General features: G+C 39.3%; 1 protein-coding gene across 1 annotated transcript; it reads left to right on the top strand.

The window, feature by feature from the left end:
• Positions 1-12,169: 12,169 nt before the first annotated feature.
• On the top strand, positions 12,170-22,645 carry uchl1 (ubiquitin carboxyl-terminal esterase L1 (ubiquitin thiolesterase)). The gene is made up of 7 exons (XM_067999073.1): positions 12,170-12,328; positions 18,196-18,346; positions 18,868-18,953; positions 19,051-19,098; positions 20,810-20,879; positions 21,658-21,716; positions 22,095-22,645. The coding sequence occupies exons 1-7, from the start codon at positions 12,275-12,277 to the stop codon at positions 22,179-22,181; spliced, it is 555 nt and encodes a 184-aa protein (XP_067855174.1). The 5' UTR covers positions 12,170-12,274; the 3' UTR covers positions 22,182-22,645.
• Positions 22,646-27,352: the final 4,707 nt, after the last annotated feature.

Raw genomic sequence — 27,352 nt, 5'->3', positions numbered from 1 at the left:
TCGAGGTACAGGTCAGCCATGGTCTATTGGAATGGTGGAACATGCTCAAGAGGCTGAATGGCCTACTCCTGTTCCTATGTTCCTATTCATTTGGAGGATCTGAATAAAAGTCTTGTATTAAACGCATTTATTTAAGCAGAACCTTTTTGTATTTCTTCACTGAGGGTGGTGAACCTGTGGAATTCTCTACCACAGAAGGCAGTGGAGGCCAAGTCATTAGTTGTATTCAAGAAGGAGATAGATATATTTCTTAATGCTAAAGGGATCAAGGGATATGGGGAAAAAGCGGGAACAGGGTACTGAGTTAGACGATCAGCCATGATCATTTTGAATGGCGGAGCAGGCCCGAAGGGCTGAATGGCCTACTCTTGCTCCTATTTTCTATGTTTCTATGTATGTATTGTTGCACATATATTTGGAAAAGAAAGATGCAGATTAGTTTAATCTTTTCTTAAGTTTTATATACTTCTCAGCCTTTGCTATAGAAAGCCACGCTCTAAATAGGTAGACAGTAAAGGTAAAAAACTGCTCCCCCATCTTTCATACACAGATTTGTTTATTTATGTGATTGTGGTATATCTCTGACTCAACATGAGCAATACCATAGGAAATCTGCTATTTAACACTTTTCGGGACCAAATATATGACCCGGGTATATTATAGATTTTCCTGCATGTAGATATTTGCAAGGGTACAATATCTTGCAAATACATAATACTGAATACTATACTGTTAAGTGTGGAACATATCTCTCATTACAGTACACTTGAGAAGAAAGTAGAGAATTTTGATCTTATTTGCATTTAGCTATAGTGCAGAAGTGCTACATCAGTGCTCACGGGGTTAACAGTAGTGCTTAGATATCATCAGCATACTAATTTTTGGTAAAAGCTGTTCAGAGATGTGAAAAATGTATTGATTGAACTGAAATGGTTGCTGAGTCACTGCATCACACAGCCATTTTGTAACATGCTATGAATGCTATGGTTTCTAATGCTTTCCTAGGATAATGAATGATGAATGGACATATGCAAGATTTTCATTTCTTCAATTTCTTAATGACATGACAGTATAATTCATCAATTATACTGTCATGTCATTAAGTGTTTTTATATCACTTTACAGATTATGTTCATAACTATAAACATGATTTCTAACATTGCCCATATTCTTAAGAATTATAACACTTTTCATACCAAAAATATATAATTGCCAAGAACTGAAAGGGAATATAAGAAAAATTTATGAAGAGTTCAAAAGGAATATTTTTATATAACTGCAACAGCTTTATTTAGCTTCCTTTATGCATGGAAACAGTAAATTAAAAAGGAAATCTGAAGATTTTTTTCCCAGTTTCAGATCAATCCAACTTTTTAGTTTCCAATTTAAAATGCTGATGAAAAATCTCTCTTAAAGGCCAAGATATGACAATGTTAGCTAACTAAAATTCGAAATAAACTAATTAAATTAAATCACACTGCATAACGCACATGTTGTTGACAATTTTTAAAAACTGAGAGAAAACAGGACAGCAAACAAAAGAAAATATGTTTCACTCAAACATTTTCAGTTATGATGATATTAGTAATGACGGGGCAGAAGCATCAAAACATACTGAGAAAAATCATGATAAGCAGCTGAAAAGCCAGTGTTTCAAGTTTAAAAAAAATTGTGCTGACAGACACAGAGGGTTTAAGCTCCTGGCTTCTCATAGAGCAACATACTGAGTTATGATGCTGTCAAACCAATCAATTATTATGTTTTAAACTTATATTTATTGTAAAACTGCAGGAAGGGGAATAGGTTCCATTGAAGTGGCAGGATTCAGTTCACCTCTGGGATACTCCAAATGGCATATTCCTGATCTCAGCCAGGCTTAGCCATCAGCTGGAAGCACTGAGTGGAGGCTAAGCACCTCTCCAGAGAGGCAGGAAAACATGTTGCTTTTGTGCTCCTTCCAGCAAATTACAGGGTGGAGGTGGAGACTAGAAGCAGACTCCTTGCCTTCCTAATCATCCAGGAAATAAAGTGTGACATGGGTGAAAAAATCAGCGCGCACTTGATCCATCACTGCTGTTATTTAACAGTATAGTAAGAAATAAGTACAAGTAAGAAATGCCTGAAGGAATATGGGGTTAATACCTTTTATTGGCCTATCCAGGTTGTAATTGAAAATATGAATCACTTGAACAATGAACAAGAAGTACTACTTGTGCAGGGCCTGCCCATAGCCTACCATTTTGCTCCTATTCAGGTCTAGAATCTTGATTTTCTTTTCCAGCCTTTTTTCTTATCCCAATTACCAACCTAACTTTGGCTCAATCCTTCTGCAATCTATCCAGCCCCATCTTCCTAGATACATGATTTTGCTTATTTTTCTTTACTTCCCTTGTTCTTGATGAAACCCAGATACCCTCCCACTCCACAATGATTGTCGTGATTCGCTGTTCACGGGATCTCTTCTTACCCGCAACATCAAAGCACAAAGTCAGATTTGAGAATGAATGGGCTGGAGAAATAGGTCACATGGCCATTTTTCTAAATAAAACCAATCAAAATAAGATATATATATATATATATATACATAGATACTAACAATGGAGTCCATAGAAAAACTGTTATATTTAGAATATTTAACATTATAGTTTTTTTTGTGGCACACGATATTTTTGAATGCCCTACTAGACTATAACTTTCCATTAGCCTTACCCCTGAATCTGGATGAACTGATTGGCTAAGGACTGGCAAATGGTAGCTGGGAAATGTAAAATAATGCATATTGGTACAGAAAACAGAAACGCAGATACACAATTGATGAATGTACAATGAAACAGGTTTGCAGATTTGGATATGATTTTTAACCTTCCATTGAAATTGTTTAAGCAATTTGAGGTCATTATTGACCAGATAAATCAAGTTCTGAGATTCATGAAATTATCAAAGCTCAAGTGAGACTGGAGATCACACACAATTTTTTTTTGCAAATAAGATGGAATAGATTCCCAACAAAATTAAGCAGTGGTATATAATTAATCCTTTTTAAAAGTAGCTGGAAAGGATATATATACATACAGGTAAATAAATACTCTATCAAGGACTGGAGCCTCAGTGCATTTTCAACCAAGGGACTATCACCTGAGTCAGACTAATATTATAAAGTTCTGCTTGATTTCCTTGAAGGAGAAAAAAATCAGAATTTTCTCTTTATGAATCGTTTACCAGTGGTTATAGGGAGTCTATAGCTTTCCAAACTGTAGATAGTTCATTGGAAAGAGTTGACTCCATGAGCTCCACCTGTATCAATGCACAGTACAACTTTTCCTTTTCCTGTCATATGCATTTTTATGCATCCATATATTGAAAAATCAGAATATGTTGTTCTGTATTTATGCCTGGATTCAATTTCAGGAGTCTTCCTGTGAAACCAAACAACTTAGGAACACTAGATATGGTGGAGTGTGCAGAGCTGAAACTTCAACACTTCAGTCTGCAACAGATGACCTCATCTCAAACTGCATGATATATTTACAAGCTGTCTTAGTTCCCATACAAGTTCAAATTAAATTGGGAACAAATATTTTAGAGTCAAGCACTGGCAGAAATGGATTTAGGCCTATTTTCTGTTTGTATAGAATTCTAATGTATATTCTTATTCAACTCCATTATACAGACATCCTGATCAAATTCCCATCTCAATTGAATGACCTATTTTCACTGTGTTTTTGATGCTGGAACATAGGCATCATGGGCATAAATCTGGCTTTTTTAACCAATGCGAACAGCCTTAACTTGGACACCCAAAGTTGCCCTATCATGAACGAAGCCTGGCTTTAAGGTATATTTCACCCAGACATGAACTTGAAAGCAACTTGAAAGCAAACCAAGCATGGAGTCCCCTCCAGAGCCAGCCTCTCTATTAACATAAAAATATTGTCACAGGGATACATGCATATGCAATATAGCAATATTCACATGAACATAAAAAATCCCACAGAGAGTATGAGCATAACATGGTGAAATCACAAATGTTTTCAGTTTATCTAGCTCACCCTGTCATTTAGGTCTAAATGAGCTAATGACCTGTTTTCACCATTTTCATCATCTTCCTCTGCAGATGCAAGCCCATATACATTTATGGGTATATTTTCCATTCTGCATGAGCAGTAGTGCTGACATGGAATGGGTAACTAGGGGCTCAAAAATTGGGCAGTAATCCATTACGATGGATCCTTTTATGCAAGCCTCAGGTGCTCTTGCACAAAATGTGCAAAACACTTTGGGCCTGAAAACCTGTGAATGTAAGTGCCAAGATGTGCCTGCCTACATCTACTGGCACTGACCATGCCAAAGTTAGTGGGGTCAGGGAAAGGCCACCTAATTAAAAAAACTTGGATGGGCGCCTACACCACTAGGGATGCATGTTGGGCACCTACTTGCTCGAGAAGGGTGCAAAATGTAGTAAAGTATGCCTGCTGTGGGGAGAGGGGGGGGGGGGAACATGCCAAGTTCCCCTCAGAAAGATGCCCAAAATGCTTCACAGACACCCTTTTTAAAGGGGTCAAAAAACCTTCTTTAAATTTGTTATCTATTTGGGGGTCCTGGCCATGATCTAGGCCTGAACCCCTGGATGTGCCCACATCTGCCAAATGACAGGCTCACCTGGTCTCACTTGGCATACCAACCTGTCACTCTTCCACCAGGCCTGGGATGAGGAAACTACTGACCTGGGTCAAAATCCTGGAACTCCCCACCTATCAGCATTGTAGGAGTACCTTCACCACATGGACTGCAGCAGTTCAAAAAGAAGGCCCACCACCAACTTCTCAGGGCAACTAGGGATGGGCAATAAATGCTGGCCTTGACAGCGACACCCATATCCCAAGAATGAATTTTTTAAAACTGGGAGTCCCCTAGCCCTGCCACGACTCCTCCACTGGGGCTCAAAAACCATAGGGGAAGCCTAGACTTATGCTGGAGTATGCTAACAGGACTACAGATCACGCACACTCCACTATGGCTAGTGTTCCCAGATTGGTTTGTTTTACTGGGAGACTTCTGGAATTGAATCCAGAATATATACACAGAAAAGTTTGTGGTTTTCTTATATCAGAACATATAATAAGCATGCAATAAAAAAAGAAAAGGTGTTCTATGCATTGATAAAGGTGGGATCCCATGGAGCCAGCTCTATCCAAATGTATCGAAATATATTTTACATTAAGCACAATGTGATTTCCTGTCTGTCGAGGATGGGATCACACTGCGTGCTCTGTTTGCCAATCTGGAGTGATGAAAGGGAAACATCCTTGTGCAGTGGAGCTCTTAAAGGGAAAAGTGATTTTTTTTCACATTTTTATTCAGATATCCAGTATCTTTTTAGTGCTGGATTTTGTTACTTTCTTTTTGTTTTTTTTTAAATGTTGCATTTGTTTCACATTTGTTTTTAGATTTTTTTAATATATCAGATCAGTAGGGAATGTTTATATTGAGGCACAAAGAGAAGAATGTCTGCCAAAGCACCAGAAAGCCAAACCGTAACTGAAGCATTTACAAGATTCCAGCATAACAGTAGGATTTTTAAAAAAATGGTACATATAAAGTGACTCTTAGAATACAAACTTTAAGAAAGCAACAAGTCATCTAAAGGAAGCTGTAGAGTTCCACAGTGGTCATCAAGTTAAGTTTAAATTAAAATTAATGATGGGGTTTGGTTTTAAGTGGCTTAGATACGATATTTCATGGTTGAAGTGGTACAAGATAGAGATCGTCAGGCACCAGAGTTGACTGCCTACACCTGCCATGATGGCACCATCCATGTCTGCAATCCCTGCAGATCTATCTGGCAATGACTGCTTCTGTTTTCACCTAGTCAGGAGGAAGCCAGATGCAGAGTTGTGCCATCTGCTTCAAATAGACCTGTAGTCAACCAGTATCATGGGGATGGCAGTGGCAGTCAATATCCCCAGCCCCATCATTTTTTCTGTCTTCACCTTCTTCTAGACTAGCATAGAATCATTTGTAGTATTGGTCAATATGCTGTCCACATTTGTGTCAAACAAGTGACTAATCCTTCAGTCAGCGTGGCCAGCACTTTCACCTTCGTTTCCACTGAATAACAATGGCAGCAAAGCATGGCTACCCAATTTCACTGCACTGCTGCATTTCCCAAAATAGCCAAGTCATTGATGCCAGCCATGTCGTCACCTAGGCAGCAGGTTCCTACTCCTCCTCTCTCACCATCACCATGTACTGTGACTCACCTAATGCTATCTCCTCAAGCTCGTTAACTACATTCTGCAGGTTGGATGTAGCTGTGCTGGTGCTTGCAAACATTGGTGAAAGAGATGTAGAATGCTGTGAGGTGCTATCTTGTTCTGGCAGACTGCTCTTCCAGGCCCACAATAAGAGAAAAGGAACAAATGTTCGAATTCTGGTTCCAAGATATATCTTCAAACAGCTTGCATTACAAGATACCGTGTTTGCATGATTATGTGTAGGAGTAAGTGAGAATGTGATAAGACATAAAAGCTGGATGTTACTAATTCTGAGCTTGGGGGAGGCCAGCAGCTTTACCTTCCTCTAATCCCTCACTGGTCTTATACGTAAGGATGTTTAAGGTAGCTTCCTCCAAGATAGTCAAGGGCTTGTCATTTCTGAGTCCTCTTCCAGTTTTGATCTTCCAGAAAAGGCAGCATCTATTTGATCCAACGGAACTACAGCCTATCTATCTTCTGTTGTATCACAGAGCCTTTTACTATTGAGAGACTATTAGAAGGTTTTTGTGACATAAAGAACGACAAAAATATAAAATTATTTAAATTCAAAGATGCAAAGGGAGCCTTTGACATCACCCTCAAGAGTTTAACCTTTGTTCAAAACATATTTGCCAACATACCAGAAGTCACTGCACTCCAAAAAAAGTAATTCACTGAAGTGCTTTGAGACATTTTGACAATTTGAAACTCTGCTATATACACTGCTCTCTGGAGGAAAGATGGGAGAAACCATGGCTCTTTTTACTACAAAAGGAGGTTAAATGGAGATCTGTTAGAGGTGTTCAAAATTATGAGGGGTTTCAATAAAGTAAATAGGGAAAACTATTTCCATTGATCAATAAGTTGGTAACTAGAGATGTAAATTTAAGATAATTATCAAAAGAACAAAGGAAGAGGTTAGGATAATTTTATTACACACAAAAGATTGTTCGGACATGGAATGCCCTACCAGAAACAGCAGTTGAAGCAGAACCCATAATAGGTTTTAAAAGGGAAATGGATACATACTTGAAAAAGAAAAACTTGAAAGCTTATGAGGTAAAGGACAGGGTGATGAGACTAAGTGGATAACTCTTTCAGAGAGCCTGCACAGGCATGATGGTCTCCCTCTATTAATCAATAAATGTAGCTTTCTTACAAATCTAGTTATCTCTATTTGAAAGTTCACAGAAGGTGCAAATGTCACCAAGAATAGAATTTACAGTACAGAAAAAGTCCATCATCCTTATGCCATGTTAATTCTTCAACTGAAACTATCTACTTTAGTCTAATTTCTCTGCACATTCCCCATATCATTTTATATTCGTCCTTGGCAAATTACTTATCCAATTCACTTTTAAGTGATGTTATGTCTCTGTCTCAATAGCCATATATGATAAAGTATTCAATATTCTAATAACTCTGTGTGAAAAAAAATGTTAAATGTTCTAACTTCCCCCTTCTTATAGTGTTAATCCTAAGTATTCTTTTCCTGCAATCTCTTAATTGTTAAAACTAATTGTTTTCTTTTCTGATTCCATAGTTTTTAATGTCCATTATTTTAACCTGTCTAAAACATTGGAGTAAACACCAGATTTTATTACATTGTGTATGTTGTTGTCTACTACAATAATACACCTGAACATCTTAATGCAAGTGAGGGATCAAAATATTTGCCATAATATTTTGCAAAATATAGGTTCCTTAGAAGTACATACAAAAATGTTTTAAGATCATCAATTTATTAGATTTGACCTTAGGATACCTATGATAAAACTATGTTTTTATTCCACTTATGTAATATGAGACTGATTAATGTCAAGATTGTTGATAAATTTTGTTACTCCTTCTGATGTCATTGATACATTGAAAACCATAAGTATTAGAGTAAATTTGACCAAGATGAACAACTTATCATGAAATTTGATTTGCTTTAGGGTTCCAATTACATTTTAATGGAAGATGTCCAAAAATCTGGCACTGATTATCCCACATCATCCAACAAGATAAAATTAATAAATATAGTATGTATGTTAAACACTTTCACCAACTGTGCACATACTATTTATTTCTGAATGCTAACTGTCACCCATAATTGCTGTTAATTGCAAAATATATGTTCAATTTTTGTTAATCTATTTAAAATGAACAATATTGGATTGCCTGACATTGAGCAGATGATAGCATTTTTCTAACATGTTCTGATGTAATGTTTATATAATGGAATATCCAGTCTGAGATATACAACTATGCCTTTTATAGTTTGCTTATGAGTTATAGAAGTACAGTGATCACATCTAAAGATAATACTTACTAAATAAGATAACTGATCAAAAATCATATTTGAAATCGGATCATTTTCAGAGATTTCTTTTGCAATGAGATGGTATTACATTAGCGGTTCTCCAGTCCTCTGGCCACAGGGGATGTGCCAGAGGACTGGAGAACCGCTAATGTAATACCATTATTCAAGAAGGGGAGTAGGGAAAAACCGGGGAACTACAGGCCAGTGAGCCTAACATCAGTGGTAGGAAAATTATTGGAAAAAATTCTGAAGGACAAAATTAATCTCCACTTGGAGAAGCAAGGATTAATCAGGGATAGTCAACATGGCTTTGTCAAGGGAAGATCATGTCTGACTAATTTGATTGAATTTTTTGAGGGGGTGACTAGGCGTGTGGATGAGGGTAACGCAGTGGATGTGGTATACATGGATTTCAGTAAGGCCTTCGATAAAGTCCCGCACAGGAGACTGGTCAAGAAGGTACGAGCCCATGGAGTCCAGGGTGCCTTGGCACTTTGGATACAAAACTGGCTTAGTGGCAGAAGGCAGAGGGTGATGGTCGAAGGTTGTTTTTGTGACTGGAAGCCTGTGGCCAGTGGGGTACCACAGGGATCGGTGCTGGGTCCCTTGCTGTTTGTGGTCTACATTAATGACTTGGATATGAATGTAAAAGGTATGATCAGTAAGTTCGCTGATGATACAAAAATTGGTAGGGTGGTAAATAGCGAGGAGGATAGCCTCAGTCTGCAGGACGATATAGATGGGTTGGTCAGATGGGCGGAACAGTGGCAAATGGAATTTAACCCGGAAAAGTGCGAGGTGATGCACTTTGGAGGGACTAACAAGGCAAGGGAATACACAATGAATGGGAGGACCCTAGGCAAGACAGAGGGTCAGAGGGATCTTGGTGTGCAAGTTCACAGATCCCTGAAGGCGGCGGAACAGGTAGATAAGGTGGTAAAGAAGGCATATGGGATACTTGCCTTTATTAGCCGAGGCATAGAATATAAGAGCAAGGAGGTTATGATGGAGCTGTATAAAACACTGGTTAGGCCACAGCTGGAGTACTGTGTGCAGTTCTGGTCGCCACACTACAGGAAGGATGTGATCGCTTTGGAGAGGGTGCAGAGGAGATTCACCAGGATGTTACCAGGGCTGGAGCGCTTCAGCTATGAAGAGAGACTGGGAAGATTGGGTTTGTTTTCCTTGGAGCAGAGGAGGCTGAGGGAGGACATGATTGAGGTGTACAAAATTATGAGGGGCACAGATAGGATGGATACTAAGGAGCTTTTTCCCTTCGTTGAGGGTTCTATAACAAGGGGACATAGATTCAAGGTAAAAGGCGGGAGGTTTAGAGGGGATTTGAGAAAGAACTTTTTCACCCAGAGGGTGGTTGGAGTCTGGAACTCACTGCCTGAAAGGGTTGTGGAGGCAGGAACCCTCACGACATTCAAGAAGCATTTGGATGAGCACTTGAAATGCCATAGCATACAAGGCTACGGACCAAATGCTGGAATATGGGATTAGAGTAGACAGGGCTGATGGCCGGCGCGGACACGATGGGCCGAAGGACCTCTATCCGTGCTGTATAACTCTATGACTCTATGACTCTATGATTTTTGAAATGCCACTGAACTTTGATCTGTGGCTCAAATTCTGCTCTATTACAGAGTAATGTGGAGTCAAGGTCAGTGCTTTTTTCAAATTATATGCCGGTTAGGAAATGCCAATTTTGGTACAGTAATATCTTAAAAGTATTTCAGAAATTATTGTATTTCAAAATAAATGTTGGTGAGTAAAAGTATTTAATGCTGAACATCAAAATTATCAGATTCATTTGTGAGTGCTGCAGCTTTAATTTGAATCTACAAGTTAGGTACTGTAAGTTAGCTGAGATGTATGTAGAACTCTCCCTCTGAAATGGATTAATATTTTACAGCAAAACCCTCAAGTCTCTACAGATTTAAATCTGCAATACCCCACAATTTGTTTTTTAAAAATACTCATCAAGATAATGAATTCCTGTGGAAAGGAATCGTATGTGAATTTGGTTTAGTTGCCTTGACATATATTTATGGATCAGCTGCACGTGCGTCTTAGCTGAATGTAAAATATTCACTACACCAGGATTCACATCAGGCACTACATTCAGAAGATTATGGGGTCAAATTTTCCTCTGTGCATATGTGCATTTTCAGTTTACTGATATAAAATACTATTTCTTGCTATGCTCACACAATCAAATCATAACCACAGATGGAGCACCTACTTTCCCTTAGCCATTTTGCCCATCTGCACTGATGATGTAGCAAGGTCATTAAATGACACAAACATGGGCTGGGATGATGGCTTTTGTACTTGCATAGTTAGTTTTAACGTCATTGGCTGTGGGCAAACTATGTGCACAGAATACTTAAGTTCACCCAGTTATTGGAATAGATCTCTTTTATTTACTTCTAAAGGCCTGTCCCAAATGCATTGTGAATCTAGGGAAAGGGAGTGGCGAATGAGTTTAAATAAAAGCAAATCTAATTTGAAGTGCAGTGCCATCCCTTATTATTGCAGATGATATTAAACGGTGGTTATTAATTCACAAAGGGAGGGCTTTTGCATTTGTCTGCTCTTTGTTGGTTTTAACAAGACAACGAATCACGTGTATTTCAAAAATACTACTGGTCAGCACCGCTTGGTTATCAGCTCTTTCAAATCAGTAACTGTAAATTGCGCATTGCGTAATATCGTGAAATCCAGATCTAAACTAGAGGGTCCAGAAAACGTCATTACACGGTTACCTCTGAAAAACTTATGTAATGGGTTGCCCCATTGACCAACAAATTTAAATCAAGCTACTTCCCTATTTTGAAGCCTCGACTAGTGATTTGCTGGCAGTTTCCAGATGGATCAGGAGACTTGGACTGTGCTAATAACACGTTCATCTTTTCCAGCGTTTAACATGAAGAAAGGGCTTGACTGAAATCCTTCCTAATTGGTTCTAAATTAACCCGAGTTATCTGACAAAAGAAGGTCCAGGTGTTTGGTGATGATTTGATTCTACCATTGATTGAGTTCAGCCCCCCCCCCCCTTTATTTCGCAGTGGAGTCACTCCAGTGTCTGTATTAAAGCCCCGCCTTCCGTCTGCTCCTTAAACCTGGCCGATTCCCCTTTCTCTCTCTCTGCAGAGCTATAGCGAGTGTCTGTAAACGCAGCGATAATGGAATGGAAAGCAATGGAAATCAATCCCGAGGTAGTAACTTTCTTTGGTCGTGTTGTTGAAAACAGTGTTTTAGATATTTTGGCTATTTTTCACTACGTTGATTCTGTTTTCGTTTCAGATGCTGAACAAAGTAAGTGCGCAACGCAGATTCCCCGGGCTCCTTTATCTGCAAATATTTCTTCGGATGGTCTCGATTTAAGTTAAGCTAAACAACAGTTCATCCTCAAATCTCCCTCGATAGCTCCGTTTAATCGTAAATACGCTAAGGGTGTGGTCATACGGGAGTCCTCTCTATGTTGCATTATTAATGAACCAATAAGAGCTGTATTGGTAGAAGTAATAACTTAAAATTCTATTGATGTTTTCTAAAATGATTTAATAATCGCTGTATGAGATGTGGTTTAATATGTAATGCTGTAGTTAAATTGAATTTTCCCTTCTGTTAGTGCTTGTCTCGTCTGGGTGTGGCATCGAGCTGGAAGTTCGTGGACGTTTTGGGTCTAGAAAACGAATCTCTCTCCATGGTGCCATCTCCAGTGTGTGCTTTGATGTTGTTGTTTCCTCTCAGTCAACAGGTAGGGCGCTGTCCGGCATACACTGGGAAAAGCTGCATCTGCAATGTTAAGTGCTCAAACCTGGTACTGTATATTGAATTATTGTGGTGAGGTTGGCAATATTAAGCACTAATGGACTTCCTCCCCCCAAAAAAAACCTTCAGTCTGATTTTATAACCAGGATTGTGTAAACATTATATTGATGCTGAATCATGCTTGGATTTGGGCTCATTATTGGAAGCTGGGGTTTCCTAGCTCATACAATCAGCTGCTGTATTGCAGTAACACGAGGCAGCAAAGCTAATATATGCCCCAGTTGCTAATTTGCATTCACTCAACTGAAGTCTCAAACTGAGTACTTTAATTGCAGCATGTGGTAACTGAAGTAAGATGTCACTTTTTTTTAAAAGTGGAAGCTGTAGTGGTACACTGCCTCCAGCTAAATGGTCCTAAGCATGATTAACCTCTTCAGATGGTGCAATTTTCATCTAGTCTTGCTGTAATTCTGTCAAATCTAATGTCTGTTTCTAGCAATTTTTAATATGGTATATCAGCTGTATTCCTTTCAGCTAGGAAATCAGTCTGTCTCCCCTCTGTCTTACAATGGCTTATTTGAGTATTCTTTAAACTCTTGACTATATTCTCTAGGTTACAGTATTGGGGGAGGAGAGAAGGAGGTTCTGGAATGGTACTAAATTTCTATACTTGAAATGGGACTGATTAGAGGAGACTGATCAACAGGGATGCATCTTAAAAGCAATGACTACAACATTTTGTGACTTTGGGCTGACTCCTGTAACTGGAATATTCAAAAAAATAAAGGGAACTGGAGTCTGCAGACTTCTGTACATTCTTTGGATCGCCTTGATGCTGCTGATAAATTGCCTATTAAACTTGAATGCAGAATGATTCTCCTTTCTGACCTTGACTTCTCTCCACACAAAGAGTAATTGACCAGTTTTTTATGACTTGACTATTAATATGGCTAGCTAAAGATTATATTTCAGTAAAATGGAATCTCCCTTGTGATTAGAAGGTAGACTTAGGTCTACAATTTACCAGCAGTATTGATTACTCTTGTCTCCCTTTTGGGATAGTGGTTGTTTCAAAAAGCTAGACTTGGAATAGTCTGGACTATGGTGGGGGAGGGGCAAAGAAAGAAACCAGGTTAAAGATAAGTACTCTTGTTTTACTGAATAGATTTGGATGTGCATTTTCACCTTGAGTGAAATACTGGAGGGCTGTTACCAGTAAGGGCTGTGGCATGAATTAATACCTTGAGGGAGAAAAGTGTGGTTTGTGAAGGGTTGGGGGGTGACTTTAAAACCAAATGGGGGATGGACAGTGACTCTCTTGCCCTGATAGTCTATGGCTTTAGTGTTTAGCATATCTTGTGCCTAGATAGCTTCAAACCTTCTAACTTGCAGTAAAAGAAAACAATTAAAACTGTACAGATTGGCTGTTAACACTATCTAAATGGCTTCAATTTTTTTTCTCCTGCAATGGAAGCTTTTGTCCCTCCATTCTGAAAGTATAAAGCAGTGACATGATCCAAACCTATACCAGACTGGTAGGTGGTGACTTGTGGCTTAGGTTGCAAATCATCATCCATTCCTGACTAGTTTATGAATTGCTAAACTTAAATTCTAATCAAGCATTTTGGTTGTGCAACCGAATGGTGCTAACTTGAGCTGTAAAGTTGGTAAAACCTTTTGGATAAAGTTATGGCTAAGATTTGGAATTGGGCATATACTTGGAATTTCAATTCTGGGTTCCAAAAACTGGACAGTGCCTTCCTTGAGCCTGCTTTATGTACCAGGCAAATGTCATAAAGTGAGGGTTGTGGATATCCATGCTGATTTTGGGTAAGTGGTTAACTGTCTTTAGTACAAGATTTGAGTCAATGGTACCATCTCCTTTGAGAGGCTGCACCTTATGATATTCAGTAAAGATTTTTTTTCTTGTCATTGATCTTGTAAAGCTGCTTGATTCCTGTATACTTTGATCTTAATTGATAAGTCTGGCCTTGAGTGAGTGTGCTTGCTATCTACCACTGCTGACTAATTCAATTCGAGTGAACTACAGTTTGTGTGGATTTAATACGGCCTTTAAAATGGAATTGGATCAATTCCTGAATCCAACATCTTCAGTAGTTGAAGGTAGCTGTGACTATTGATATCCATAACTCTAGTTTCCTTGCTTGATTTGTCTTGAGGGGTCAAGAATTTGAGACTAAATTTTCCCAAGTTTTTTTCTCATAGGAGATTGTATGCCTTTGAAGGGATGGGTAGACTGTCCCATCCATACATGGTGCAGGACAGATGGACCTGCTGATCCTTATCCTTTTCATGTGTCCAACCCCACTTTCTCTCTCCATTGCAGGTGGTTCTAGCATCTCATTTCACAGTAAACAACCTCTTTCTAACTAGATAGGGATATGGGAACCTGTTCCTTCTACTTTCCATTCTGGCTCATCTGCAATTCAAAATGTCTTCCTACTTGTCTGGGTTCTCAAACCAGTCTAGCCCACCATTTTTTTCCCTCCTTGTATGGAAATGTTTGGTGCCATTCTGACTTGTGTAGTTGTGCTTTCATGCCCTCCCTTGTAGAACGGGCAAGATCTGACACTGGAGCATTGTGACTTTAACCAGCATCAATCCATGCCACCTCATCCGACTGTTTTGGACTGCATTTTAGCTTAAACTGACCTCTCAAACAAATGTCACTCAAATGGCTTCTGCAACTGCATAATGGGAAATGGGCTTCTATTAATTTTTCTGCATTGTGTATAAAGAGCCAGCCATGTGATTAATTGAATGAACACTTGCAAAATGCTGATTCCTTTACTGTCTAATTGTAAGCTGATATATACAAATAGTTCAGACGCCACATTGGTGTGCCTTTTGTGGTATGGAAATTGCTGTTTTGCTGGAATGAAGAGCCTTTTGTCTCCAAAAATAAAACTTTGACTTTTAGGGATTGGATCCTTATCAGTTAAGGTTTTAACCACTCCTCCAACAGAAATGGAGGAAAGACTAAACTCTAAACTGCCTATAATTCTGAAATTGTAACCAGTATTGAACAGCTTATGTCTTTCTACCTGACTAGTCCATTAAAGCCATTCACTGGCACTTAACTGACCATTTTCAGTTTCATCAACTGGTTCAAGGCTGCTGCTGTTGAGTTGTTCAGATATAAGCAGTAACATGACTAATTTGCACCTGAGTCACTTCTGAAATGATACGGGTGCATAGTGGAAATCTTGTATCTTAATACAGAAGATTGATGTATTCACCTAGGACTTTTTTATTTGATCATGGGATGTGGGCATTGCTGGCAAGGCCAGCATTTATTGCCCATCCCTAATTCACCTTGTGGTGAGCTGCCTTCTTGAACCTTCACCACAGGATGCACAGTGCTATTAGGTAGGGAGTTCCAGGATTTTGACCCAGCGACTAAAACAGCGGTACAGTTCCAAGTCTGGATGGTGTGACTTGGGGGGAATGTGCAGTTGGTGTTCCCATGTGCCTGCTGCCCTTCTCCTAGGTAGAGGCCATGTTTGGGAGATGCTGTCAAAGAAGCCTTGGCAAGTTGCTGCAGAGCAACCTGTGGATGGTACACACTGCAGCCATGGTGTGCCAGTGATGGTGTGAATGTTGGGGTGGTGGATGGGGTGCCAGTGAAGTGGGCTGCTTTCCCCTGGATGGGAGCAGGCTTAGTGTTGGAGCTGCACTATTCAGGCAAGTGGAGAGTATTCCATCACACCTGACTTGTGCCTTGTAGATGGTGGAAAGGCTTTGGGAAGTCAGGAGGTGAGTTACTCACCACAGAATACCCAGCCTCTGACCTGCTCTTATAGCCACAGCATTTATATGGCTGGTCCAGTTAAATTTCTGGTCTATGGTGGCCCCCAGGATGTTGGTGAGGGATTCAGTGAGGGAAATGCCGTTGAATGTCAGGGGAGGAGGTTAGACTCTTGGAGATGGTCATTGCCTGGCACTTGTCTAGTGGTATCATGCTATCTAGATCAGATATTCACAGGAAGTGAGCTTGACTAAAAGCAACCCTTTGCACTGGGCACTAGCATATCTAGAGCACACCAATTTACATCAACACAGCCAGTTACTGCAAGACATGATTTGTATTTTCCCTAAAACCTGGCCTGCATCCTCACTAATTGAGCACCATATTTTTGTTGGATCACCTTTTTAAGATAGCTATTTGACATCTATGAATAAAATTTGCATCCTCATTGATGACTAGAAGTTCAAAAGCTACTGTGGTTTTATAAAAGACTACATCTCAAGCTATAGAAATGAGATTCACTGCTGCTGTCTTAAAGTAAATTTTAAAGTTTCTGTACATTGGCCAAGCTAAACCTGTATGAACAAACTGATGCCATACTTGATTAGAAGTGAGATGAAGCTGCACTGTTTAAGTCCACCATGTGATTATACATCTTGGTCATAGATTACAAATTTCGGAAGCTTTCCCCTCATGACCTAATTAGGTCTGGACTTCAAATATTCATATGTAAGCATTGAATCTGAATTTGGAAGAGTGGCAAAACTAACAATTTTTCAAAATACTTTTAATGGCTTACGTTAGGGTAGTGCATTAATTCAGAAGCTACAGCTGAGCAATCTTCAGGTTCTGTTGCTTGGCTCTGATCATGACTACTGAACATTCATTGCCACAGGCAAAATTCAAGAAACAAATTTGATTTGCACTTAGTATACACATGCATTAGTAATGTCTTAGATTATGGTGGGGTTGTGTTTTTGGGGTGGAAAGATGGAATTTGCCTTCCTATAGGTTAATATGCTAACCACTAATGGATTAGTACTGCTAATGGAGTTAGTTACAAAGGAGTTGGGATGGTGTACATCTCCACTGGGATTTGGGACTGTCTTCATATTTTATATATTTCTCTGCCCCTGCAGGTTGTTCCATGCACATAAGTAGTTATTCCCTAAATAATTGTATTTAAAATCTCCATTAAAGATTAAGGCAGATTGATGTGTATCCCTACAATTTCTGTATCAATTTGAGATGAACAAAAGTGCCTCAGCTGTAAGGTATTTAATGAGGGCTAAATTTCAAAACTGTTTATAGCCTGTTACATTTGCTAAATAAACAACTAACTTTCAAAGTTACCTGTTCTTGCTCTTAACCCCTTTGTGGGATGGGAGGTGGGGTCATTCTTCCATTACTCAAAGGCTCATAACATGGCAAGTCCTGGCATGCTTTGATAGCCAGATTTGCATCAGTATATTTCAATTGTAGCCTGCTACCTTGAGTTTCTACTGTTGACTGTAAGTTCTGGCTCTGGAAACAATCTGGAGCCTGTGCTGGAGAAGCCTAAAGGCAGCAGTGACTTTATAAACAATATTTTACTGTATGGATGAGAAACTTTTATTTCCACTAGTAAGTCCTCAGTTTGCAGAAATTTACAAGCAAAAGAATTGTGAATTGAATTGGCATCCCACTTGTTTCCATGTGCCTAGTAGTTACTGTTTTACCACATTTCCTATGTTCACTTAATTTCATTGACTCAAATTTTGTATTTGCCAAAATATGCAGTAAAGTAACTGGGCAAGTGGCTTCCATGAACTAGCTCCACTAAAATGAACAGTGGTGCACAGAAGTGTATTTCTGTACATTATCATGGAAAAAAGTGCATTTAATAAGTTAAATGGGATATGTACACTTGAATCCTACAACAAATAGATTTTCCTATAAGACCACAAGTATTGACCAGCATTGATTAGCAAAGATAAGTGGGCCTTAACTGCCTAATTCCATATGGCAAGTATATTTGTCACCTATAAGTAATACAAAATATTGCTGAATATGAATTGAAGATTTGTTTCTTCCCCTCCCAACAGCATGAGTCCCACAGAGAACGTCAAACATCAGAACTGAGTGGAAAGGGTATTGACTCTAAAATCTACTTCTTGAGGCAGACTATTTCAAATTCCTGTGGAACTATTGGGCTTGTTCACACTGTTGCTAACAATCAGGATAAACTTGATTTTGGTAAGCAAGTTAATAACTCAGCAATTTGTACTTCCTTCTAGTCCACTTTTTTTTTCTAAATGGAAGAAATTCACTTTCTACTGAGTGGCTGCATTGCTCTGCCAATAAAACCTCCTTTGCCATAGAAAGGCAGAAGGTTTTGCCTAATGCTTGGAAGTCTTAATTTGTAAGAAGCTAGGTAACTGCCTAATTTGAGTAGTCAGAACATTGGACACTCATCACAGCTCATTTAAATCTCTCAAAAGGAACAGATTAAGTAAATTGCATAAACTCTTGTATGTGTAATTGACATTAGCTAGAAAATGAGCTAATTCACGTGCAGCACCTCAAATACCATGTAATTTTAAGCTTTCTGTAGTGCTGCTTCAAAATAAAATTTACTGAAGGAAGTTTTAACTTGATATTCAGCAATGAACTGACTATTTTTAAAACCTTCAATTTCTCAGCTGTTAACTTGCATTGTTGCTTGAAAGTTTGCCTTTTTGGGATAGGTAACTGTTAATCTTGGCTTACATTTGCAGTGGAAGGCTCAATATTAAAGAAGTTTCTGAATGAGACTGCCAATTTATCAGCAGAAGATAGAGCCAAGCAACTGGAACAAAATGAGGTGGGAAGAAGTAAAATGCTTCTGATTTGTAGTTCATTATCAAGTTAACACTTCTAAATTCCAACTTCACTCACTTGTCTGAAATATTTTTCTCTAGGAGATTCGTGCAGCACATGATGCCACTGCAGAGGAGGGAGAGTGCCGGGTAAGAAACTTGTGCTATAGTGTGGTTATTGGCGTACCTTTTTAAAATAGATACGCAACCTATACTTCGACTGTGGGAACTAGTATTATGCAAATTACTTAACATGATCAACCCAACTTTCATTTGGTTAGAAGAATAGTAAATGCTAATGTTTCTAAATAGTCTTACTAAATGCATACTTGCATCATTATTTGAATTTTCAGTTTGCATCATTTTCTTGAAGCTGCATCTATTAAACATTGGGTGTACTTTAGCATCAGTTGCAATTCCATCAATGTACAGGTGAGGTCTCTGTCACACAATAGCAATCCTAAACATTTGATATGGTAGAATTTTAATTGGCTATTCAATCTGTTGTACATAACCTGGTCACCTGTCAATGGTGACATTCCTAAAATTCTTAGCTCATTATAAAATCAGTTTTATCTAGTTAATATGCTTGCACTATTGCATAAGTGGTGTAGGTAAATTTTAAGTTGCAGAAATTGCCTTTCATTTCTCAATGTGCTAAAGTACTTGACAACCAATGAATTACTTAGGTGTAGCCACTTAGTAAGCAAACCCAGTAGTCAATTTTAATCAAGCGGGTTAAATGAAGTGGCAGTGTGCCTGAATGTCTTGGTGCTTATGTACCAAAACAATTCTGTCCACCTACTGCATTATGCCTACTCAAACCAAGAATAGTACTTTGTGTTCAATCTGCCAAGTAAGAGACTCAGCAGTACTTGCATGAGGGTGTGATGAATTTGCTTGAAGATAGGCTTCCAGTATTGTTGCAGTTATATGCATTGAAGAGTCCAATAGCAAGCAATCCAATCCTAATCTGTGTCCTCCTAGATATTGAAGCTTTGGGGTCTAAAGCAGACATGCAAGTCCCTAACCAATTTGTTTAATGTGACCCCCCAAACAATTGGTTGAGTTGCCAATGGTTGAAAGGTCAACCATATCAGCATCTGTTCAAATTTGGAGGGTGTCTTGGAAAGTGAGTGAACAACTGTTTTCAAAAGACAATTGCTTAACAGTAGCAGCTTAGAGCTTCACATCGCTCAAGTTTCTACCTGCTCCCTTGAGCACCATACTATTTCTTAACTGACACAGGGTTAGTGTCAGCTTAACTCAGTTGGTAGTACTTGACTGTCACAAGTTGTGGGTTAAGCCCTGTACTTAAGCACACAACTAAATATTTCAGTGTAGTAGTGCTGTGTTCAGGGGTATGTTTTTGGATGGGATGTTAAACTGCTTGTTCAGTGGATGCAAGATCCCATGGCACTTGGAAAGTGTCCTTGCAAACAAATTGGTCACTCTTCATTCACTGGGATCTTGCTGTGAACAATTGTTTTACTACATAAGCAACAGTAATTGAGTACAAAGTCTTTGGGATGACATGATGCTACATAAAGCCCTCCTTACTTTGGTCTTGATGCCCAACGTGCCTGATGACTGCTTTCTGGGACAGCCTAGCCTTACCACTACTATAGAAACTTTTTCATTTTAGTTGCTGGATGGGAGATGTGTAACTACATAAACTATATATGTACTTAGCTGTTTGTGAAAACTACATGTAACAATTGTATGTTATGACTTAATAGTTTTTAAAAGTCATTTTGAATTGAAATCTCAGCCTGATTGCAATCAAGCATCATCTAGATTAGATCTTCAAACATACAAGTAACCCCCCCCCCCCCAAGTTATTTCTGCATTTTATTTACAGGTTCATGAAGATGGCACAAACTTCCATTTTATCACTTTTGTTGGTATAGATGGGCACCTCTATGAACTAGGTAAGACTACTTTGACTGCAAAAGGAACATTTCTGAAATGTAGGGAATCAACTCTACATTATGACCATTACTGGCATAATAAATCTATTTGCAATGTTGCACCAAACTTGAATTTTGTAACTAGGTGATGCACATCTTCCAGCAAGAAGGAATTGAGGCTCTAAGACATGGGCTCCTTCACTATGAAGTGACAAAAGGAAGGATCTGACTAGTTAGTTTCATGTATGAATGGTCACTTAGCTACAAAACAAACTAACCTCTAGTACTGCAGACTTAACTATATAGTAAACAGCAGTCAACTTTTTTTAAAAATCATCCGGCACCATAATGGTGAGTTACAAGCCAGTTGTCTATTTCAGGCAACCTATGCAATAGAGTACACTTAACAGTTAATTTTCCAGATTGTAACAAAGCTGGTTAAACTGTTAAAGTACACACCACCTAAGGAAGGAGGAAGCCTCTGAAAGCTTGTGGAATTTAAAATAAATTTGTTGGACTATAACTTGGTGTTGTAAAATTGTTTACAAAAGTACTAAATAGCAGATGTTTCCTTCAAGGTAGAAGTGGGAGAGCCTATAGGGCTTTCCTAATTCAATATTAATGCTTGAGTACTGAGAATCTATTGAAGCATTGTCCATAATAGGATGGAGTTGGAAATAGTACAAATCTTGGGCTAGGTTACTTTATGTGCTTTCTCTACCTGAGCAGCAAAGTGCATCTTTAGGCCTTCTGTGTCCTACATAAACAATCTTCTAAAGGTTAATGTTCTTTTTTTAAGATGGAAGAATGCCATTCCCCATTGACCAAGGAGAAACAGCAAATGATGGACTATTACAGGTTGGTTTCAAGCATAAATGAATTTTTAATCACATGCTCAATTTACTATAGTGAAAATGCCTTAGTACATAGCTAGATTTGAAGTTTTAATAATTGACAAGTGCCATAATTAACCAGCTATTTATCACCTCATCCCTATTGAGGGATGCTTATTAAAAGCAGTTATCTGTCCAAGTTTAAGTGTTTGAAACATGTTTCCTCCACTTGAATATGGACTAAGATGCTGAAAGCTCTTTGCATAAGCAGGTATTTTGGGGAGGAAGGAGAAATTCTGTAAGCCCTTTAAATAGGTTTTTTATATGTAAGCAACTGTGGATTTTCAGCATTCTGGCTTTTAACACCCAATAATCTAACACTAATGTGGTATCACCATTACAGGATTCAGCAAAGATATGCAGAGAGTTTATGGAACGTGATCGCGGAGAAGTTCGTTTCACTGCTGTGGCACTCTGCAAAGCCTCTTGAATGTGGGAAAACCAAGTGTGAAGCACATAGTACCACAGCTTAGCTTGCTGTTCTACAACTTTCTGAATGCTTTGCTTAAATAACTTTTTGTGTATTGGGGACACTTACAAAACACAGCCTTTTTACACTTGCTGTAGGGAAGTTTAATGGATGGCATTTCTGCACTAAAACTCTGTTGCAACATCTTGTGCAGTCTTGGATTGTAGACCAGTATTTGTAACTTGTTCTAAAGCAATCTAAATTTGTTTCATGTGTCTACCTTGTGTTAACACTGCAACCAGGTCACAGTAGGAAATTGACTGAATTAGTGTTGAAGCATTGTATTTAACATTGCCTAAAAAATTGGAGACTGGCTGCAGGGATCTGTGGATAGTTTGCTTAGTCCCACATTGTGCCTATTTTTTTTACAGCTGTTCCTGTAGCAAGTGTTGGCTGTAATATCAATAAAATTACCAGTGAAGCAACATTCAATTGTGTTCATGCATTTTCCCCATAGATAATATTTACTAGTCTTTCTGTACCTACGTTTTTAATCTATAAAGTTTTTTTTTACTATGACCAGTGAAGTACATCTCCACTTGAACTAAACTTCTTGGGCCGGTGTAGATCTAAACTCGAGTTGAAGATTCACCACTGGTTTCACTGGACTGATGACTGACTCAACATTCAGTGCTTTTTCCCCAGACCAGAAGGATGCTACTAAGCTAGCCATTACTCCATAGCCCTGCAAATTTTTCCTTCAAATATTTATCTAATCCCCTTTTGAAAGTCACTATTGAATCTGCTCCAACCTGTTTCGGGAAGTGCATTCAAGATCATAACTCACTGTGCAGTGTCTCATCTAGTTTTTTTGCCAATTACCTTAAATCTATGTCCTGGTTACTGATCTTTCTGCCACTGGAAGCAGTTTCTATAAACTTATTTTGAACACTTATTAAATCTCCTCTTCCCTGATGCTATTCTAGTAATTCTCCTCTGCACCCTCAAGACCATGCCATTCTTAAAATTTGGTGCCAGAATGTGAATACTCCAGCTAGGGCCTAACCAGTGTTCTGTGCCTCTATTTATAAAACCAGGATCTCATGTTTTTAAAAACCTTCTCAACTTGTCCTGCCACCTTCAAAGATTTGTGTACATACATTTCCCCCTAGTCTGTTCCTGCACCCCCATGTAAAATTGACAACTGTGGCAGAGATTTCTGTAGGCAATTGTGGTCATCCACTTTGGACCTAAAAAATCAAACTGGCTAAATGGTAAAGCTCTTCAGTGGAGGTCTGAAGAGACTTGGGGGTCCATGTGCATAGACCATTAAAATGTCACAGGTACAGAAAATAATCAAAAAAGCTAATGGAATGCTGGCCTTTAGATCTAGAGGACTAGAATAGAAGTTGTTACAACTAAACTATACAAAACCCTGGTTAGACCCCACCTGGGGTACTGCCCAGGTCTAGGACTACACCTTAGGAAGAATATATTGGCCTTGGGAATGTAGTCCAGATTTACTAGAATAATACCTGGACTCCAGGGTTAAATTACAAGGTGAGATTACACAAACTAAGGTTGTATTCCCTGGAATTTAGAGTAAGGATGTTTTCAAGATCTTAAAGGGGAACTGAAAAACTATTTCTGCTGGTTGGGGAGTCTAAGACCTAGCCTAAACTTTAGAGCCAGGACTTTCAGGGATTAAGTTAGGAAGCACTTCTACATGTAGGGTGGTAGAAGTTTGGTATGCTTCTGCAAATGGCAGTTGATACTAGCTCAGTTAATTCTAAATCAGTTTTATTTTTTGTTAGCCCCTTAATGCCTTGGGTTAAGGTGGGTATATGGAGTTTGGTCACAGATCAGCAATTATCTTATTGAATGGTGGAACAGACTCAAGGGGCTCAATGGCCTGTTCCTATATTACCTCTCATTCTTGCAATCAAATACATTATGTAACACTTCTGGGTTAAAGTGTCTATCCTCCTGAAGTCTGTTACGATCCTCACTGTTTACTACATTTGACTGTCATATTTTAACATGAGAATATGAACATTGGGGTAGGGGGGGGGAGAATGTGATTTTACTTTGAACCAAATCTGTGCTCTGGTTTTGTAGAATGGTTACAGTGCAGAAGGAGGCCATTTGCCCCATCAAGCCTGCACTAGCTCTGAGCAATCCAGCTAGTCCTACTCCTTCAGGTACCTAGCAAGTTCCTTTTTTGAAAGCCACAATTGACCCTGCTTCTACCACCCTTTCAGACAGTGCATTTCAGATCCTAACCACTCAGTTTTCTCTTATGTCTGGTTCTCAACCCTTCTGCCAGTGGGAAGTTTTTTCTTTACTTTGTCTAGATACTTAATGATTTTGAATACCTATCAAATCTGCTCTAAGAACAATTCCAGCTTTTCCAGTCTATCCATGTAACAGTTTCCTTGTCCCTGGAACCATTCTCATAAATCTTTTCTGCACTCTCTTAAGGCCTTTACATCCTTAAGTACAGTGCCTAGAATTGGACACAATCCATTTGTTTCAAACATTTCTTTGACGAAATGGGCAGGAGTTGCATCATGAAATTCCAGACAGCCTGAACCATGTCTACACTTGCCCTGAGTTCTACCATAGGCTTAATTTGCCTGTTTTATATTTTGATGGGGTTATGTTATAGAAAGGAACTAAATGGCCTAAAACTTTCCATGCCAATATAGAAGTTGGTGGTTTTAAACCCACCGCACTGATGGATCTGCCTGTGGCATTTTCTTGGTTTATTTAGCAGTGATGTGGCTTCTATCTGGAGAGGCACATCTGCCTGTGGATGCATGGAACTATCTATAGTCTGAATGGCCCATATTTTGCTGGAGTAGGGCATCTCAGTGTGTGGCCCCTTAGACTTACAATTGCCCATTTAGTTTTTAAAATGTTTTGCCCACAAAGCTTGAAGTGCAAGCTGATAAGTGAGGGCACTGGGCCATCTGGGATTGGTGAACAATGGGACAAAGTTAATCTCCTTAACCAATGAGATTAAAGGATTGAGAAATAGGAAGGACTGAGGAGGGTGAATTCAAGTGTTAAATCAGGTAGAAAAAGAGGGGCAGATTGGATTGAGACAAAGGAAAAATAAGATTTTTTTCAAAATTGACTTTGAATCTCAAAACAATTCACAACCTGAAGGAACGAGACTCCACACTTAATTTTCACTTTCTGGGCAAGAGGTTGATTGGCAGTCATTAACAATTATCATATTAACTGGGTACTTATGCTGATAATGACAACTTTACTTACCCATTAAATTCACCAAGTTATGCACAAATGCAGCAACTTCATGAAAATCATGGGGTGGTTAAGCGCAAGATGCCCTTTCCAAGAAGCTAATGGCGGAGCTGTGCAGGTTGGCCAGCAACTTATGGTGATTTGCAATTCATGGGGTATCTCCTCGCTACAAGTTGCTATCTGATTTGTGCATTATTAACAGTGTGTGTCGTTCAGATGCTGTTAATTTTTCAGCGAAATCTATCCATATCTTTAATGTGACTTTGTTTAGATGTAATGTGAAAAAAGTGGCTTCTTCCTGCAGATTCCCTTTATAGAATGCTTCCCATGAAGTTTTTACAAAATCCCATCACTTTGTATACTACCTAGGAATGTAGGGTCACTTCTAGCATCTCCCTTTTATTGTTATAGTAATAACAAGTTGCATTTAAATAGCACCATTAATGTAGTAAAACATCCCAAGATCCTTAACAGGAGTGTAATCAGACAAAAATTGACACTGAGCCAAAGGAGACATTAGGGAAGGTGACCAAAAGCTTGGTCAAATAGGTAGGTTTTAAGGAGTGTCTTTAAATGAGGAGAGAGGCGCAGATGTTTATGGAGGGAATTCCAGAACTTACTGCCTAGATGGCTGAAGGCACCACCACCAATGGTGGGGTGAAGGAAGTGGGGGATGCACAAGAGGTCAGAGTTCTTGGAGGGTTGTGGGACTGGGGAGGCTGCATAGAGGAGATTAGAGATAGAGGTGCAAGGCCATGGAGAGATTTGAACACAAAGATGAGAATTTTAAAACTGAGGCGTTGGTGGACTTGGACCCAATGTAGGTCAATGAGCACGGGGGTGATGGGTGAACAGGACTTGTGAGTCAGGATACAGGCAGCAGAGTTTTGGATGAGCTCAAGTTTATGGAGGGTAGAAGATGGGAGGCTGATCAGGGGAGTGCGATAATAGAGTCTGGAAGTAACAAAAACATGGATGGGACTTATAGCAGCAGATGGGCTGAGGGAGGGGTGGAAATGGGTGATATTACAGAGGTGGAATTAGGCAGTCTTTGTGGTGGAGAGGATATGGGGTCAGAAGCTGAGCTCATGGTCAAATATAATGCTGAGATTGCGAACAGTCTGGTTCAGCCTGAGACAGTGGCCAGGAAGGCATTGGACAAGGATGGTGTGGTCAACCATGTCAAAGGCTGCAGATAGGTCCAGAAGGATAGGAGGGAGAAGTTAAGGGAGGACATGAGGGCAGTGAACTCAGAGAGAGGGTAGGGTGAGTTGAGATGGAGCTTGAAATCACTATAGATGAGAAGTCACTTAGTGCCGAGGCTGTGAGGAAAGCATTGAGGATATATCGGTGAGAAAGAGCATGGGGCCTGGGTGGGTGGTAGAGAACGAGGATTTTAAAGGAGAGGCAAGATGGGTGGAACAAGGTGAGATGCTCAAAGGAGGAGAAGGTGCCAGAGGAGTAGGGAGACAGACCAAGGTGAGATTTGATGATAAGGCCCACACCACCACCATGGCGGTTTGGGAGGGGCAGCTGGTGGAAGGTATAGTTATACGGGGAAGCTTCAGTAAGCCTTGAGCCACGTTTCCATCAAGGCTATTATATCAATAGGTTCTTTTAGCTTTAAATCTGAAATGGCTATATGCCATATGTATACATAAACATTTAAAAACTCATAACTACAAGGATTTTCAGACTTGATCATGCTGACACCTTCAAAAGTCCAATTCTGATAATACATGCTACTTCTATGCTTTGAAGTCTATTGCCTTCTCCTCCCACTCTTGATGTGTGCTAGTATTGTCCTACAATTACCAGTAGTAAGTTGCATGAATTTCCCCTTTCCTCCATGTTGCACACAGTGTCAGCAAGTTATGACCATGGAAGGCAATGGCAGCAAAGCTTAGCACTATAGTCCGTCA

The sequence above is a fragment of the Heptranchias perlo genome, chromosome 1, assembly GCF_035084215.1.
Source record: "Heptranchias perlo isolate sHepPer1 chromosome 1, sHepPer1.hap1, whole genome shotgun sequence".
Classification (NCBI taxonomy): domain Eukaryota; kingdom Metazoa; phylum Chordata; class Chondrichthyes; order Hexanchiformes; family Hexanchidae; genus Heptranchias; species Heptranchias perlo.
Note: the sequence above shows the minus strand (reverse complement) of the source record. Positions and strands in the feature narration are given on the sequence as shown.